The sequence below is a fragment of the Sphaerodactylus townsendi genome, linkage group LG06 (genome assembly GCF_021028975.2).
Source record: "Sphaerodactylus townsendi isolate TG3544 linkage group LG06, MPM_Stown_v2.3, whole genome shotgun sequence".
NCBI classification, from domain to species: Eukaryota; Metazoa; Chordata; class Lepidosauria; order Squamata; family Sphaerodactylidae; genus Sphaerodactylus; species Sphaerodactylus townsendi.
In genome coordinates, this window is record NC_059430.1 from 114,397,098 (window position 1) to 114,414,935 (window position 17,838).

The following is a 17,838-nucleotide window of genomic DNA, read 5'->3' on the forward strand; positions in this document are numbered from 1 at the left end:
CTCTAGACTGGAAGGTCCCTTGGGTAGGGAGGGATATCTCCTCTTGTATTTTGTATGAAGCCACACCAAGTGACCACCACAATAACAATGACCTGGTAATAATAAATGTATCATGGTATAGATTTTCCTGAGCTAAATTGTCAGATGTAACTTTTGGGAATTGTGTAAGAGCTCCAGAGAGGTAGCATTCAATCCTAAACAGTTATTCTGATCTGAACCCATTGATTTCAGACTGATGTCAGGACATCCTAGACTCTGCGGCAGTAAAAACGAGTCTCCTGGTGTTTGACAAACGTGCTCGTGTCGTAGAAGCTCCGCAGACTGCAATCTGCTTCATGAAAGTACACCTCATGTAGCTTGCAAAAGTTCATGCTAAGAAGTTTTGTTGGAGTGTGTGTAAGACACCACAAGACTCCTGTTTGGTGAAAGGGGAGGCTTTTGAGAGCTGAAATTTCCTCTTCCTGCACTTCCGTTAAACATCCTGCTTTTGCTGGTGGTTGTGGGTTTTCCGAGCTGTGTGGACCACGGCCACACAGGCCGGAAAACCCACCACAACCAGTTGAGTCCGGCCGTGAAAGCCTTCGACAATACATCCTGCTTTGGCGTTTGGCCACTTCGTATAACGGCATGTAAACTTTATTGGATGCTTTAAAACACAGAGGGGGGGGGGATCCCTCCTAAACTCTATCCCAAAGAATCCACTTTATACAATCCCAGCCTTGGATTCCACTATATGCCAGCCAGAAGGCCCGCCAAAATGGCGGCAGACCGAGCCTGACAGAACCTAACGTTGGACCCCAAGGACCACTCGGCTTCCCGCCCTTTTTCGTAGCGTTGCCATGACGACCCACTCGGGACGCATCCCTGGCTACGACCGCCGCCGCTCTCCTCTCCCCCTTCCAGCCTCCTTGCGAGGCATGCTGGGATCGCCCCCTCCCGCCGGGTCTTCCAGCTTCCCAGCGTCCCTTGCGCCCAGCTGAATGGGGGAAGTCGCAAGATGGCGGCGAACGCGAACTCTGCCGGTGGCGGCGGGAGCCTCCCGCTCTTTGACTGTCCGAGCTGGTGAGGGTGGGGGCCCCGTGGCTGTGGAGAGCGGGGATGGGGCTCACCGAGGCCGAGGGGGCTGGATTTCTTGAGGAGTTGGAGCAGGAATAGCAGTCGTATGGGAGGGCCAGAGTGCCGTCGCTGCAGACCTCTATGATAAAAGGGGAGAAAGAGAGGACTTGCAAGTATTCGGCCAGGCTTAAGCCCCTTAACCTGTTTTCGTTGTCATTCTCTGCCATTGCACATGTTGAGTGATTTTAAAAGGTGCCTCTGAGCGTGGGAAGTGTGTGTATTCCTCACACCAAATCGATGCCTTTGACATGGGAAGAATATCTATTCCTGAAACCAGACTAGCACATCTGACCATGTGCTGGGTGCATGCGCCTAATGCAAAGAGTGTGTGCCTCTGCTCCTGAACAGAGAGTATATTCCCTTGTGTCAACCCAGAAGATGTTAAAAAGGGCAACCGTGCATGGGATTTGTGCTTCTCAAAAGAGCCCGAGAAGAACATACTTGCCATATGATTTGGGGTGTGATGTTGGGAGGATTTCCACATGAGTCAGAGCCAGCTCTTTAGCATTTGGGAAATATTCCTCCTCCACCAACATGAGAGTGATGCAGTCCTAAACAAAGTGACACCTTTTAAGCACAATAATTTCAATGGGTGAACTATGGCTGTTGTGGGCTTTCCAGGCTATGCAGCCATGGTCTGGTAGTTTTTGCTCCTAATGTTTTCCCACATCTATGGCTGGAATTTTCTGAGGCATGTCATGGTAAGATGGATTTCTCTATGTGACCCAGAAATGCATCTTGCTGTGATATGCCTCTGAAGATGCCAGTCATAGATGTAGGTGAAATAGTAGGAGCAAAAACAGTCAGAGCACGGCCACACAGTCTGGAAAACCCACAACGGCCACTTGGTTCCAGCCATGAAAACCTTTGACAATATGATGGAAGTTCGCTTAGGTTTGCACATTTATTTTGACTCAGTGGCTGATATCTCGGAGAAAAGGTAATTAACGGGAATGACTTCATGTGGCTGATGGGTAGAATTTGGACAGCAGTGTTGATTGGGGATTTTGACAGAAATGAGGTGGGGGGGAATTCAGCTCTCTGGAATTGCAATGACATTTCTCTGTGTGTAGACCTGGATTACCCCAAGCTGGCTTGATCCTGTCAGACCTCAGAAGCTAAGCAGGCAGCCTTGGTGAATATTTGGATGGGAGACCTCCAAGGAATACCAAGGGCTCAACATGGAGGCAGGCAATGGCAAGCCACCTCCAAACATCTCTTGCTTTGAAAACCCTACGGGGTTGACTTAAATCAGCTGTGACTCAATGGCACCTAAATAAATAAACAATAAAAGAGATTTGGGATGTGCACCATAGTGTACCTAATGCACAAGTCTGGACCATGCACAAGCACTGGGGTTTATCCATGCTTCATGTCCCCCATTTAGCTCATCTAGCAGTACTTCAGCCCTGACAGCTATAAATAGACTGTATGTACATACGTGGGGTGGAATATTTTCCATGGAATAAAAATTCTGGAAATTTTCCCACTCCACATCACTGTTTTCAGTAAAAGCAAATGTCTACCCCTAGGAGAGAAGAATGTAAGCGATTTTTTTGCACACCTGTTTGTTTGTTTTCTCCCCTGTGCAAGAAGAGTTACCCCTTTCTGGAATCCAGTTCTGGCATCCAGTTTGAGTTCTGGCTATTGCTTTAACTGATGGTGTGTCAGTGATCTGTAGTTTTATCTCCTGACATTTCACCCTCATCTGTCACTTGAATCTATGGCTGGCATGAAAACATCTTACCGTGACATGGCTGTCCAGATGCAGGTGAAATGTTAGGAGTTAAAACTACCAGACCACGGCCACACAGTCCAGAAAACCCAAAACAGCCAGTTGATTCCGGCCACGAAAGCCTTTGTTGGTACATAGTTTGAGTTCTGTTAATGAGGCAAGGAGTGATGGGAAAGCACAACCAATGAGAAACTGTCAGACTTCTTTCTGAAAGTTCAGACGAATTTGATCTTCCTTATGGAGAAGGCATGGGAGTTTCTCTGTACATAAGTGTGTGTATGTGCGTGGGGGTGGGGGGAAGATAGAATAATTCTTGACAACACAGAAATATCTATTGGAGTGGCAGACACAATCCTGTCTCTCTCCCCCTCCCCATTTTCCAAATGGTATAAATCAGGGGTCAGCAACCTTTACCACCCAAAGAGCCATTTGGGCCCGTTTTCCACAGCCCCGAAGATCTACTGAGCCGAAGAGTTCAGCCCCTCCACTCACCTTTCCTTCCAGCGCTGCTCTAGAGGGCTGGAGGGACATGCCCACACTACCCTCCGATCTACAGGCCACGCGGAGCTGCAGAATAAAGCTGAAAGAGCCGCATGTGGCTCCAGAGCCGCGGGTTGCAGACCCCTGGTATAAATAGTAGTAGGTGTTCGTGCTGAAAGATGAACGTCAGTATTCTGCTTGTAGGGTTTGTGCAGAGCTTAGCTTTTGATGGCAGCATCCAAAGATACTGGTTTAGCATTTCATCTAAATTGAGGAACTTGGAGAAGTTCTGAAGGTTTTGCACTAGAACCCCATATTTAATAGTCAGAACACCCAGTTATCCCCCTGTCTAATAGGGTCGGCATAAGTTGGAAGTGAAATGACAGCATTTAACATATGTACACAATATCAGAACAGAGCTGTGGTATACTGAAATGGTTCAGAAGGGTGATTTTATAAGAGAAGAGGATTGCAGTTTATTGTATGTAATCCCTTGTCTGTTATACCACATTTTAAGACTTTTTTTGTTAGTATTTTAAAAATTTCATCACCCTGCTCTATCCCACTTTTTCCTGGATGTCTTGTATTATATTATTGCATTGGGGTTTTTTATATTTTGTAATCTACCTTGAGTCTCAGCAGGAAAGGCAGGGTATGAATAAATAAATGTTGTGGGAGCTTAAACAAGCACACTGTTTCATCTCTGAACCGGTTGATGGGGAAGGGTGAATAAACAGAATAACAAAAAGCAGGAGAGAGATCTGGAATGCCTACTAGTTATAAAAGATTTTTGTTATAGTAAATTTAGATTTGTTGATAACTGGGCTACCCAACATAACAAAGTTTACTTTTAACCTTTCCTAAACAAAATATGTTTCTTTTTTTTTCCTGCAGGGCAGGAAAACCTCCACCAGGGCTGCACCTGGATGTAGTCAAAGGAGACAAGCTGATTGAGGTATAGAAGTAGATGCACATGAATATACTCTGGTGTTAGTGATTTCAGCTTTCCATAAGCAGAAAATCCAGCAGGCAACATTTTGAGGGGGTATTCTTCTTTGTTGCTGGCTGAGTCTCTGTTGCAAACTCTACACGTAAACCTGTTGCCATGTTGGATCTAGGTTTATGTTTTGTCCATCTTCACAATAACTCTTTAAGATGGCTAACGTTTCCTACAGCTCTCACCATCTCTCGTTCACATGGTCCAACTGTTTGGACTGTCAGCAGTTTTCTGTGTTAGATCTGCTCTTTGCATTGCAAACATGAAAGCAATCACAGCCTGACTGGCAACTATAGTTGGGCAGGGGGTGTGGCTCAGTGGTAGAGCAGCTGTTTGGCATGCACAAGGTTCCGGGTTCAATCCCCAGCATCGCCAGCTTAAAAACGATCAGTTCAAGGGAAAGACTCTATATACCTGAGACCGTGGAGAGCAGCTGCCAGTCTGAGCGAGCTTAATTGACCAAGGGTCTGATTCAGGTTTGTCGAGCAGCACTTGATACTAACCAAGCCATCTCTCCTCCAGTGCTCGTTTAGAGCTCAGAAGGATAGCAAGTGGTGGCTGGGTCCAAGAAGTGCAATATTAAATCAAGTCCTGAAGTGTTAAAGCTCAGTGTGCAAAGGAACACACCGGGTTATAGCTCAGAGACACAGTCAAATTTTTAGGTCCTTGAAACCGGTGAAGCAATTCCCAATGATCAGTTCTGATTTTTTCCACCTTGACAAGTTCTTTGTAATTTTGCCAACAGGGCCATGGGGGAAACAGTGCTAAAAGCATACTGTTTTTGGCACCCCGATGTCTAATGCTACCTAAGCCTCTTCTGGAGGTTGCCATTCACCTGGATATCAGTGTGTCCTCGCTGGAAAGCTGTACCCAGACACTGATTGTTTTTCTTATGTTGGCTCATTCAAATTAACATATATATATATTTCGGTAATGTTTGGTGTCCGCACAGCTGGAATTGTGCTAAAAAAGCAGGGGGGGCTGGGGGGGGGGCGGGGCGTGATTCCACAGTAGCCACAGCGTGATCCAACAGAAGCTGAATGTGCCAAATGAGATAATGATTTTCATGGGGTGTTATTCTTGGCTATTTTTGTCGCTTGCCACAAGACATCTTTAAGATTCTAGAATAAGTTCACAGCACATCGGCTCTAGGAAGCCTGTGAAGTGAGAGGTGTCAGTGAAAGGGGCAAAATATTCTGGCTGAATCTGCATTTAAAATCCACTGTGAAACACGTAGGTCCCTTTCTTCTAGCAGGAAGTGAATTTGCTTTGCTTTGTACGGTAATGGGCTCATACTGCCTTCCCTCTGAATTGGGCTTGGTTCCGAATAAGTAGGCATACAGTTGTGGATGGGCAGTTGACAGCCCATTCCAATGCAATTACCTCAGACAAAACCAATTTAAATCACTGTGCTTCACATGGAGTAACCCTGTGTAGGATTGCACTGTTAAGAGTCGCAGTACAGTCCTGTGTAACATTGCTTCCAGTCTAAGCTGATGGTTTCATTGGGTTTTGACTAGGGTAACACTGCATAGGGTTGTAATTGCAATGTAGTCATTGAATTATTCTTGTAGGATGCCATTGTCTTGGTTGTGATTGATTGAGCCAGACAGTGTGGTGTAATGGTTAAAAATGGTGGATTTTAGTCTGGAGAACCAGATTCGATTTCCCATTCCTCCACATGAACAGTGGATTCTTATCCGTTGAACTGGATTTGTTTCCCTGTTCCTACACATGAAGCCTGCTGGGTGATCTTGGGCTAGTCACAGTTCTCTCAGAATTCTCTCAGCCCCATCTGCCTCATAAGGTGTCTGTTGTGGGGAGAGGAAGGTAAAAGGAGTTTGTCAGCCACCTTGAGACTTCTTGTGGTTGAGAAAAGTGGGGTATAAATCCAAACTCCAACAACTTTTCCACGTTCTTTGAGAAGGGGAATATTTACCTTACAAGAATTTAATCAAACATGTGCATCTATGGAATGAGAAAGCCGAGCAAATTGGGAGTGGGGTGGCAGGGGGAGCTGCCTGTGCATCACCCCAAAGACAGGGCCATTCAAGCCCATAAACAAGATTAGGTTTGGTCCCATGATATTTAGTCTCAGTTGAGCAGAGTTTACAATGATCCTGTTACCATTCTAGTAAGCTTTGTAAAGTCCAGAAAGAGTCATGTTACAGACTTTCTGTGAGATTCCAGTGAGAGCCTGCTGTTCCACCACTGCAAGGACCTAAAATAGTATTATCCGGACGAAGATGGATCTTGCCTAGGAAGCTGCGCAACCATATTTGAGCCACTGTCGCGTGCTGGTTCGGAGTATTGAATTAGTATATGAAAGACCCAGGTTTGAATCCCGGGTGACCTTGGGTCAGTCATACCCTCTCAGGCTAACCTGCCTTACAGGGATGTTATGAGGATAAAATGGAGAAAGATGTAAGCCGCCTTGGGTTCCTGTTGAGAAGGTGGGGTGTAAATGAAGTAAATTAAAATGTGTTTGGCTTGACGCAGGTATTCCAAGATTGCAACTAGGAATAGAGATAGGGCCTCACTGCCCTTACTGAATTGAAGCATTTTTCCCACTTGTGCTACTGATGGTCTTTTCAAAGTAGTTTTCCCACCATTTGAATAGTATATGTGGTTTGAAATGCAGACATTGTATCAAATTCATCCGTCAGATTTGCTGGGTTCTATTTCACTTCCAGCTTCTTCTAATCTGTTAGGGGTATCCTCAGACTTCTGGGGTAGGATACAGTCTGTCTCTGTTCTCCTCTAGTTCATATGCTGCAGTTTGGTAGCAGGTTCTTTCAGTTTTGGTTCCAAGGCTTTGACACAGCTTCAGCAAAAAACGCAGGAGTCTTAACACTGCCATCTGTTCTGATGTCTTATCACAGAAACTGATAATTGATGAGAAGAAATACTATCTCTTTGGGAGAAACCCTGATCTGTGTGACTTCACCATTGATCACCAGTCCTGCTCCCGGGTCCATGCTGCCTTGGTCTACCACAAACATCTGAAAAGGGTTTTTCTTATAGATCTCAACAGCAGTAAGTTGGTCAATAATGAATTGATTTGAAGGGGGGGAGCGTAGAGCAGCAGAAGGGAGCACTGAAGTTGTACTCCTGAGGGGCGTGCTCCTGTTTCTCTTCGCGTTCAAGTAACAGCAAACCCAGGGGCCAGTCAGCATTTCACTGCTTTGAAAAAAGCCTTAAGCACATACACCCTACTTCTCATGACTGTGGATGATGGGAGTTGAAGGGAGAAGTGATGCTCTTGAGGTAGCTCGCTGCTGTGCATCATTTCCTCATGACATCTTCCCCATGGCAACCATTGTTGCAACATCTCCAAGCTCCTAAAGGTATGGGGATGGGAAGCTGCAGGATGTTCTTGGCGCCTGTTGGCTTTTATCAGTAGAGCCACAGTTAACAAGTACGTTACCAAATTTGGTACATTTTAGCTACTTTGAGCACCCAAACTGGGGGCTTTGGACAGCGCCTTGCAGTTTTTCAGAGGAACGTGCAAAGTCTAACAAGGCTTAAAGCTGCCGAGCAAGTGTTGTTATTGCTGTATTTGCTTGTGGGTATTTTGCATGCGTGTCTTCCCCTCCATCAGAGGCCATATTGTCCTTGAAGAGGTGGGGCACGCGCAGTAATGAACACCACACTATGGGACAGCCTAAGGTGGGGAACAAAATGGATGACTTTAAGGGACTGTCTTGTAGGTACAGAGCAATGGTACAGGTACACCACCCAGAGCCCTTCGGGGGAGGGGCGGTATAAAAATTTAATTATAAATAAATAAAATAAATAAATGGCTTTGAAAGTATGCTAAAGTGAGAGAGATAGTCACATTTATTTATTTATTTAGATATTTATACCCACCTTTTCTCCCCAGTGGAGGTGCAGCGCAGGTTTTGCAATGTTGTTCTGCCCTCCTCTGTTTTATCCTTACAACATCCAACCATGTGAGTGGATTACACTGAGAAAGAGCATCTGGCTTAAAGTCATCCCGTGAGCTTCCGTAGTAAAATGGGGATTCAAACCGGGGCCTTCCAGAGTCATATCCCGCACTTGAACCACACTGGCTCTAAAGCAGCTCCCCCGCCCAGTAAAGTAAAATGAAGCTTAGAGATTAGCACATTGATTGCTAATGGCCTCTGTGTGCTTTTCCATCCCCCAAAATGCTCAGCACATGGCACGTTTTTGGGCCATATTCGTTTGGAACCTCACAAGCCTCAGCAGATTCCCATTGACTCAACGGTTTCATTTGGCGCCTCCACACGGGCTTACACTTTGAGAGAAAAGCCTCAGACGTTGCCCTCCGCTGTGAAAGGAGATGAGAAAATGAGCACTGAGGACGATGAGCTGAAGGGACTGCTTGGCCTGCCTGAGGAGGAGACGGAGTTAGATGTGAGTAACTAAATAGTCCTTTGGAACATCTCTAATCCAAGTCCAGAAGATGGGTGCAGTTAGTTGAGCATGTTGTCTCCTCTGACTGACTTAACTGGGGATTGAACCTGAGATCTTGCGCATGGAAAGTGCATGCTGTGGGCCTCTGCCTAACTCAGGGGTCTGCAACCTGGGAATTGTAGTCCATAAACATCTGGAGAGCCGCAAGTTGCAGACCCCTGGTCTAACTAATGGCATTTCCTTCCTTGAGAAGGAAATGGGAGGACCTCTTTGAATCAAACTGTAGCATCAGCAGTACCAGAAGGGAGGTTTTGAAAATGTTGACAATATTGCCCATTATTATATTATACTTGATGGCCTTGAAAATGGTGTACATTATATCTTACTATAATATTGTTTATTTATTTTTAACCCTGCCCTTTCCCAACCAAATCAGGCTCAGGGTGGCTTATCAATAAAATAGCATACAGTTAAAATAAATACACAGTTCACTGTACTATTAAAATCCTAGCAACTGGCAGTTGCTCTCCAGAGTCTCTGGTCCTTTTAACTGGAGATGGTGAGGATTGAACTTTGAACCTTGTATTTGTGAAGCCGATGCTCTCCAGTGAGCTACAATCCCCCCCTGCAAAAAAGACTGACAAGAATGGCCAAACTCTTGTGCTGCCAGCAGGCAGGGCGTGGGATGCTGTGAGGGTGTGCTCAGGTCCAGCCCTGCAGGGCCAAAAGGCGGCAGGTAGCAGCATAGTCAGAAGTCAGTCCAATGGGTCAGGTCAGGCGGTAGTCAAAAGTGTAGTCAAGAGTCAGTCCACAGGTCACGGTACAGGAGATCCAATAAACAGGCCTGGAATCAGTGGTAGACCCAGCACGCAGAGGCAATAGGTAACACACTCATTGCACCCAGGCCGAACTAAGCTCAAGGCGGGGCTTATATACAGAGCCTTGCCCACAAGGTTGGGATTCTGCAAGGAGTTAATCCTCATCAGATGCAGACACTTCTATCTTCCCATATCGTACTGCAAGAGGAGCACTTCTCATTTGGTTCTGTAGCAGCTGCCTCTGCTTCAGCCTTCTGTGCACAGCTGGCTCATCACTGGGTTCCTTAGGGGGATCTGCAGGCTCCTCCACCTGCACGGCATCAGGTAGGGAAGAGCTGGGAGTTGACTCTGCTGCCTGATCTTCCTCATGAGCAGCACCATGTTGTCAGGTTCTGCATCAGAGTCCTCTGAGTCCTGGTAAGTACCCAGGGGCTGGCTCATGACAGCTCTTCTAGAGCTCTCTGGGCTAAACTAGGCTATTAAAGTTGTGGCTCTTGCCCTTGACAAAGCCAAGTAACAACTTGGTCAGGCTACTGACGGCTACCAGTTGCCCTCCTGACCTTCTCCCAGCATCATCATAAGTCCCTTTGCCCCTTTACTTTAATCTATAACCTTTATGCTTTTAACCTCGTGTAGGTTCTTTTTTGTGGGGTTTGGGAAGAAAGGAACATAGCCTTTAAATTTCCTAAAGTGTGGTGTTGTGTACTCAACCAGTCATTTGGCTCTCTAGAACTTGACTGAATTTAACACAGCCCACAATAAGAGGATCTCCACGTTAACCATAGAAGAAGGGAACTTGGACATCCAGCGACCAAAGCGAAAACGGAAAAACTCAAGAGTAACGTTCAGTGACGATGATGAGATCATCAATCCAGGTGAGCACCTTAGATCCATCCATTCTTCCCTGTACTGGCTGCAGTCAGTCACGCATGAAGCTTTCCCTCAAGCGTCTGCTTGCTCTTCAGAATCTTGTCTTTCCTAAGGATCATCCCTGCATCAACCTGTAACTCCGACTAGAGAATAGTTATGCCCCTCCTCCAGCCATCCGTTCATCTTCCTGTCCCTGCAGACCCTTAGAAGAAGTCACGTTTGGTACAGAACAGGGTTGGCCAACCCTCCTCATGTGTACAGTCAGTGGCATGCGAAACTGTTTTGCTTGGCCACCAGGGCCAGATCTAGGCAAAAGGGGAGAGAGGTGGGTTTTTTTTTTGGGGGGGGGGGGATTATGGAGATGGCAGGAAGGGAAGGTGGAATGTGAACTGTGTTGGCCTTGAGGACTGCAAGGTGTTTTTTTCAAAGCTCCAAGTGCTTTCAGCTTCCTCAAGGTTGCATGAAAAATGCAGGGTGAGAATAGGAGGAGCCTCTTCATTACACTGACAGTGCCTTCGAGTTACAACCCCCGTAGGGTTTTCAGGGCAAAAGAGGTGGTTCACCATTGCCTGGCTCTGCTTAAATTGAGAGAGCTCTGAGAGAACTGTGACTAGCCCAAAGTCACCCAGCAGGCTTCATATGGAGGAGTGGGGAAACAAACCCAGTTCTCCAGATTAGAGTCCTCTGCTCTTTACTACTATACCATGCTGCCACAAGGTGTCTCTTTTGGTCAGATAGCGTGATAGAGTCAGTACAGGAAGTTTTCCTGAATATGTCAGTTGTTGGTAGTGAACTTCCTTTTTATCTGACCGTTGCCTTGAAACCCTTTACAGGGCTGAATGCACATTTCATAACCCATTTTACAAAGTAACTGTTGTGCTTTAATGTCCTTTACCTTTGCAGAGGATGTGGACCCTTCTGTTGGGCGATTCAGAAACATGGTACAGACTGCAGTTGTCCCGGTGAAGGTACGGTGTTGTTCTAGAAAGCTGTTGCAGCTTGAAATCTGGATATGTGTGCTTTGTGTTTGGATTCTTCTACTGCTAAAACAGTGTAAACTTGAGACTTGCAGCCTAATTCCAATTTGGTGGTAGAAAGGGCCATCAAACTGCAACTCACTTAAGATGACTGAGATGGTTTGTGATTGCCTGCTTCTGTTTGTCCCCATTCAGCGTCCACTTGGAAGGGCATCACGAGCTTGCAAAAGCCATGATTTTTTATTTGGAATAATGAATTTCAAGGTTGCTGTTGTTACAGTATTCAGCACACCTGGCTAATGGTCGCTTTAACCCCTCTTTGGTCCGTGACAACAAAATGACATCGTCTGCATAAAGCAGCAGAGATATCTTTGATTTTCCAAGATAAGGCTGTGAGAGGGCGCACAGAGAGAGAGGGCACTAAGTCATTTAAAAAGAGGTTGAACGGAGTCATTGTGAGAACACAACCTTGCTTGACCCCCTTTTTAGATGTGAATTTGGAGGTCAGAGTGCCTTCCAGCTTGCACTTTACTTGGCACATTGTATTAGAGTGAAGCGTCTGCCTCTGTGTGATAACCCTGGACTTCCTTGGTGAGCTCCCATCCTAGGCCTGATCCTGCTTAGCTTCCGAGATCTGATGAGATGGGGTCTGCAACCTGTGGCTCTCCAGATGTTCATGGACTACAATTCCCAATTGGCCATGCTGGCAGGGGCTGATGCGAATTGTAGTCCATGAACATCTGAAGAGCCACAGGTTGTAGACCCCTGGAGCTATCCACATTCACTTAGGAATAGGTATTGTTTTCTTGGCACATACTTCAATTAAATGTTGTAATAACATGCATTAAGGATTGCAGATTAACTAGATTTTTTGGCAGAAAATGGGTTAGGAATAAAAATAGAATTAAAGGCGATATCTCTTTATTTACAATATTCATATCCCACTGTTCTGCCCAGTTAGGCACACCAAGATTCCGCCATGTTTCTCTTCACATAAGCGGGTGAAGCGGCAATTATTAGCGCGGTTACAATTGTGAATAATGTCCTTGCAACGTGTTCTGAGAAAATTATGTGAAGTGCCAGATCCAGATCCACCAAACAAAATGGACTGACGTTTAGAGTATTACCAAGGAGCGATTGCTTGTCCTGAGTTGTTACTTCACCTGAAACCAGCAGGTGGGCCAAAAGAAATCTTGACTGCTGCTAAATGGGCTACTCCTTCATGGTGCCTGCCCGTGGCCTAAAGTCAGCAGATTAAGTCCTTCAAGTGGTACCCCCACTTTCAGTGGTAAACAAGGTGGTGACCCGAGATAGGCCTTTTTATTGATAGCCCTGAGATTGCAGAACGATCACCCCCCTGAGGTACATCAAGCATCTATACATGTATTTATAAAATTGGTACAGACACACCTATTTACTCTGGCTTTCTGCTGAAGAGACGGTTTCTCCCTTCGGAAATTTCAGGATTTTAATAGGCTTGTGGGAATTTTAAACAGATTTTATTGTTCTTGGTTTATAATTATTTTTAGGTTATTTTTATGTCTTATTTTGTAACTTGCCCTCAGATATTTGGATATAGGGCAAGATAGAAATGTATATAAACAAATAAATTACGGCCTAAGTAACTAAGGAGCAAGTGGATCCGACAGGATTTTCTCAGTTGTTTTCTGTGTGTAGAGCTGGCATTCTGTGTCCCCACCCTCCTTCATGTCACAGGAAATATTTCTGTTGCACCCCAGTGTATCTCCAAGCCCTTGGGAAATAATGGAGAAATGTCTCATGTTTGCAAATGTTGACTTCTGTGATCCAACTGGAACATTTCTTGTTGGAGGAGGAGGCGGCAGTCTTCCCAGAATTCTCAGCAAGTAGCTGGAATGCAGCGAGATGTTGTGGGGAGTGGGAGGTTCAAAATGCTACCTGTTGGCATTCTGACCCCCCTCCCCCCCCAAAATCTCCTTGCCATATTCAAGCTGGGGCCTGTGAGGAGTTTCCTGGAAGAGAAGGAGGTAGGATCCCCACACAGCTATCCCTCCATGCACAGAACTTCTTCCGTCCGTGGAAGCACTGCAGTGGGCTCAGCCTGCAGACCCTGTTGGCAGGCTTTCCTTGTGGACAGGGGGGGTCAGCAGGAACGGCTCTGACTTTGCTTATGCTGAAGAATTTGTTTTAAATCAGTGTTTGTTCTCGTTGCAGAAAAAACGAGTGGACAACTCAGGTTCCCTGAGCACAGATGAGTCCGTCACACGGCGCATGCAGAGCTTTCCCTACAGTGGAGGATTGTATGGCGGCCTGCCTCCAACTCACAACGAGACGGGTGCCCAGTCCCATAGCATCCACGGCACAGCGCTCATCGGGGGCCTGCCGATGCCCTACCCTAACCTTGCCCCTGATGTGGACTTGACTCCAGTTGCGCCCTCCACAGTCACTATGAACCCAGCTCCCAACCCAGCCGTCTTTAATCCCGAAGTTGTGAATGAACCCAAGAAAAAGAAGTATGCGAAAGAGGCATGGCCAGGCAAGAAGCCCACTCCTTCTCTCTTGATCTGAGTTGTGGAGAGTTCAGGTGTGCGTGTGTGTTGCGGGGGTGAGTTAAGCGAGCAGGAAACCGAACTGTACAAGCATCACAGGCATTTTTCAGGCTCGGGACCTAACTGTGCTCTAGACAAGCAACAGGGCTGAGTTACTCCTCAAGATCGACCTTCAAAACTGTTCTACCAATGTCAACAAAGAAGCAAAGGTGGCCACAAATATATCTCTCAATGCCTGTGGAACCCCACTGCTTTGTTTGCGGCCCTTTTTTCTTCTGTAGCCCAGCCATTCTAGTTCCATGGTTATTTCACTCTTGACGGTTTGAGGGGTGCTCTGTGGGGTAATGTGCAGGTAGGGCATTCGTGATTTGATCGTGAAGTTGCAGAACCAATACAATGCAGAGTACCTAGGCCCAATTTCACCTGCTGCTCTCCAATGAAACTCTCCTCCTCCAAAGAAGGAACAGGCCAGGCCAGAATTGAAAACAGGTCTACGACTGAATCAGCCTCCTTTAAGTCAGAAAACAAATTCCTTTTATATCTCAGGACCAGCAAAATGCATTTTAGTCTGCCGCCTTGTGGCCAAGGTACATGCATTAGCCGCTGAAAAGACAGGAAGCATAGTGAAATAGGAAATAAGGACCGAATGAATTAGCTTCTTCTCAGCGTCCTAGACTGAAAGCACCAGAAGGATAAGCCAAGGAATTTCGCTTTTGATCTTACCTTTCAAATCTAGTTAGTGTGAGATCCCTTCACAGACAACGACGCAGAAGCGGCAGCCCTCGGCTTTGTTAAAGGGGTTTACACTTTGGGATGCAGACAGGACTTGCCAGCTGCTGTGGCTTGATAAGAAATTCTGCTCTGCCTTCGTTTTCTGCAGAAGATTTTGGGCTGCTGGCTGCGTGTCTGGTTGCTTCCACGTGAGGATGATTTCCTGTTTGTGAACTCATTGCCAGTGTGAATGCAGAGCCATTCACATCAGCAATGGTGCCGTTTAAGGAGCTCTTTGCGCTGTCCCCTCGCATCTGCCTGCCCTCTCCCTGTCGCTGGCTTTTTGCTGATTTTTTGAAAAATCAGTAACAGGTAGATCACTGTAGTGTAATAACACTATACAAATATACCCACTGCCATTTTTTTAAAGCTATCCAAAAGCCCGTGAGAAGTGAAATTGAAGAAGAATGGTGCCTGTCGAACACAGTGAGGTGTAGAAATTGTACCTTTCTGTCTGCGCTTGAACCAAACCTGCTTTGAATATGATCTTTCTGGAAATATGTCAAAGCCAGTTTGGGAAAATATGTAACAAAGCAGAGGAAGATGTGGAAGGCTAAATGACTGCACTATAATATTGTGCTGATGACAAAAAAAAATTACAGTTTTTGTATGTGGAAGGGTCCAGAGCAGAACCTCTGTGCGGAAGCAACTTCTGTTTGCTAATCCAAAGCCAGCATCTAGGAAAAAGTAGGTCACGTAACTGCTTTTTATAACACGCACAGTTTCGTCAGGTGGGAATGTTGTCCAAGCTAAAGCAGCCCTCACTCTCTCGTGCGCCGGGCAACACTTTTCACTTGCCTTATTGGCTGAGTGGGACTAAGGCTTGACTAAGGCACTTTCCAAATTCGAAAGTTACAGACTGTGCAGCTGCTCCAGATCTGAATACTGAATACTGTGTAGGCTTTAAGGACATATGCAACCAGAGCTCTTTCAGTCCCAGTGTCCTGTGTTACCATCCTATTCAGGTGTCTCCATATCTGGACTCAGCCCCAGTTAATCACACTGCCTGGTTGCCTCACTCTGCCTCTCCAGTTATGTGTAAGATGCCACCAGCATCCATGGCGGATTGCCACTCCGCGTGGGACGAGACAGCAAACGGCAGATGCAGCTCAGCTGAAGCTGAGCTCTTTGCTTTGTTGATGGCAGCAGCAGAGTTTAGCAGCTCCATTCCTCCATTGGAAAGCAGTGGACCTTCACAGCATTAACCCAGCCTGGTTGCGCGCTTGGTTTCAGAAGCGAAGCAGTACCCAAAGTTACCTCATGTCTCCAATAACTGTCAGGTTCAACAGGCAATTTTTGAGCGGGAGGTTGATTCAACACAAGTGCTGCTTCCCCAAATTGAGACAGCATTTATTCTATTGAGACGGATGAAGTCTCAAAGTCGTCGTCACCATCACCACCACCTCCTCCGGCCATTTGCTTTTGTCTGTTTTCCCCGTGTTGTACATAAAGGCCCTTTTGTGAAGCTGGAGCTATTTTTTCTTTGTACGGCCATATAACGTTTTCTAAGGTTGTGGAAGCCAGTGGCTCGTGAGCTTTTAGCGTGTCATCCTCCCAAGCCTCTTTCAGTATCATTTGCAACCTCTAAATCTTCCAGATAATTTTACTTTTTCCAGTTTAACCTTTCCCAGGCTCGCAGACGAGCCTCGTTGCTTCTTCAGGATAACAGCCGGTTGACAGCAGTTTGGCTTTTTTCCCCCCCTTTTCAAGATTTCAAAAGAAAGATTTTAAGTGACTTCCCTTGGGAATTTTTACTGCTTGCTGGTCTCAGCTCCCCAGGGATTGTTCAGACTTTTAACTTTCAGATTTCTGAAGCCAGCCTTGGCTGGTCAGGGCCACAGGGTGGGGGGGAAGGGGGGGGGAAGCGGGTTAAAAAGATGTGGGGCTCTGTACAGAAGTTTGTACATTTGTGTAATAGGCCTTTTCACACTGTTTTGGCTTTTTACCTGTAACCTTTACTACACTGTAAATTAAATGAACGTTTTGCCAAAGAAGAGAGTTGAACATGTTCTGAGGGGTGGGAGGGTGGTCAGGGCCATCCCCACCAGCTGAAACCCCAGGAACTAGGATGGAATGCAGCTTGGGGGAAGAGAGGATGAAGGAGAAGAGGTGTTTGGATTTACACCCCACCTTTCTCTCCTGTAAGGAGACTCAAGTTGCTTACAAGCTCTGTTCCCTACCTCTGCCCACAACAGTCCCACAACTTGTGAGGTAGGTGGGGCTGAGTCAGGTCTGAATAAACTGACCAGCGGAAACGCATCTGGTTCACCAGATAAGCCTCTGCCACTCAGGGAGAGGAATGGGGAATCAAACCCAGTTCTCCAGATTAGAATCCACCTGCTCTTAATCATGATACCACACTGGCTCTCCTGAAGGTGGAGGATGTAACAGAGCCTCAAAGAGCATTGTAAGTTCCATCTGGGAAGCAACTGACTGAGCAATTGACTCACACGTAAAGGACTGCTTGAAGGTAATGGGGGGGGGGGAGGAGATCTACGGCTCACCCTTTTTGGAACACAGGAGCCCTGGAGGGGAAACAGCAAGTTAGGGTGTCTTTCCCCAAGAGTGTAGTTTCATGTGTGTAATTGTGTTGGTCTCCAGTAGAAAAGAGTGCTGTCCAGCAGCACCTTAACAAGATTTCAGGGTGCTTTCCAGAATCAAACCTCCCTTTGTCAGATATTAGTATCTGATGAAGAGAACTTTGACTCTGGAGGACCTGCCCTTCCCTGCCCTTCCCCGCCCCCCAGTGTGGGTGGGCCTCAACCATATGATGGGCCCCCTTCCCTTCCTCCCCTTTCCCCCAGGGTGAGTGGGCCTCAACCAGATGACGGACTCCCTTTCCCTCTCTCCCCCTTCCCCCCAGGGTGAGTGCGCCTCAACCAGATGACGAGCCCCTTTCCCCCTCCCTACCTTTGACTCTGGAAATGCTCTAGAAATGTTGGTCTTTAAGGTGATACTGGACTCAGATCTTGCTCTTTCCCCAAGAGGGCTCAGTGTTTGCAGGGAATGCCTGTTCAGAAAGGCGTTTCCAGATTTAAGGGTGCAATCCAACAAGCAATTGTATGCACCTTCCACTCTGCTTTGGGGAGCATCACACACACAGCCCCAACTGCCTGATTTCAACAGGAAGTGCTGTAGAGAGGTTTAT

At 46.5% G+C, this 17,838-nt stretch overlaps 1 protein-coding gene and 1 non-coding gene across 2 annotated transcripts; both read left to right on the forward strand.

The window, feature by feature from the left end:
• The first annotated feature begins 955 nt into the window (after positions 1 to 955).
• PPP1R8 (protein phosphatase 1 regulatory subunit 8) lies at positions 956 to 16,681 on the forward strand. Its single transcript, XM_048501347.1, has 7 exons — positions 956 to 1,062; positions 4,226 to 4,286; positions 7,211 to 7,364; positions 8,506 to 8,726; positions 10,275 to 10,419; positions 11,318 to 11,382; positions 13,585 to 16,681. The coding sequence occupies exons 1-7, from the start codon at positions 998 to 1,000 to the stop codon at positions 13,936 to 13,938; spliced, it is 1,065 nt and encodes a 354-aa protein (XP_048357304.1). The 5' UTR covers positions 956 to 997; the 3' UTR covers positions 13,939 to 16,681.
• LOC125435993 lies at positions 4,815 to 4,980 on the forward strand. The gene has a single exon (XR_007244970.1). It is a non-coding gene; the product is annotated as a small Cajal body-specific RNA 1 (non-coding RNA).
• Positions 16,682 to 17,838: the final 1,157 nt, after the last annotated feature.

What these genes read in the sequence shown, in the direction of transcription:
- PPP1R8 (XM_048501347.1), top strand. Translation starts at nt 998, where the DNA reads ATGGCGGCGAACGCGAACTCTGCCGGTGGCGGCGGGAGCCTCCCGCTC. An exon ending in TCTTATAGATCTCAACAGCA is followed by an intron (nt 7,365 to 8,505) that starts GTAAGTTGGTCA and finishes CAAAATGCTCAG; the next exon opens with CACATGGCACGTTTTTGGGC. An exon ending in AGGAGGAGACGGAGTTAGAT is followed by an intron (nt 8,727 to 10,274) that starts GTGAGTAACTAA and finishes TTGGCTCTCTAG; the next exon opens with AACTTGACTGAATTTAACAC.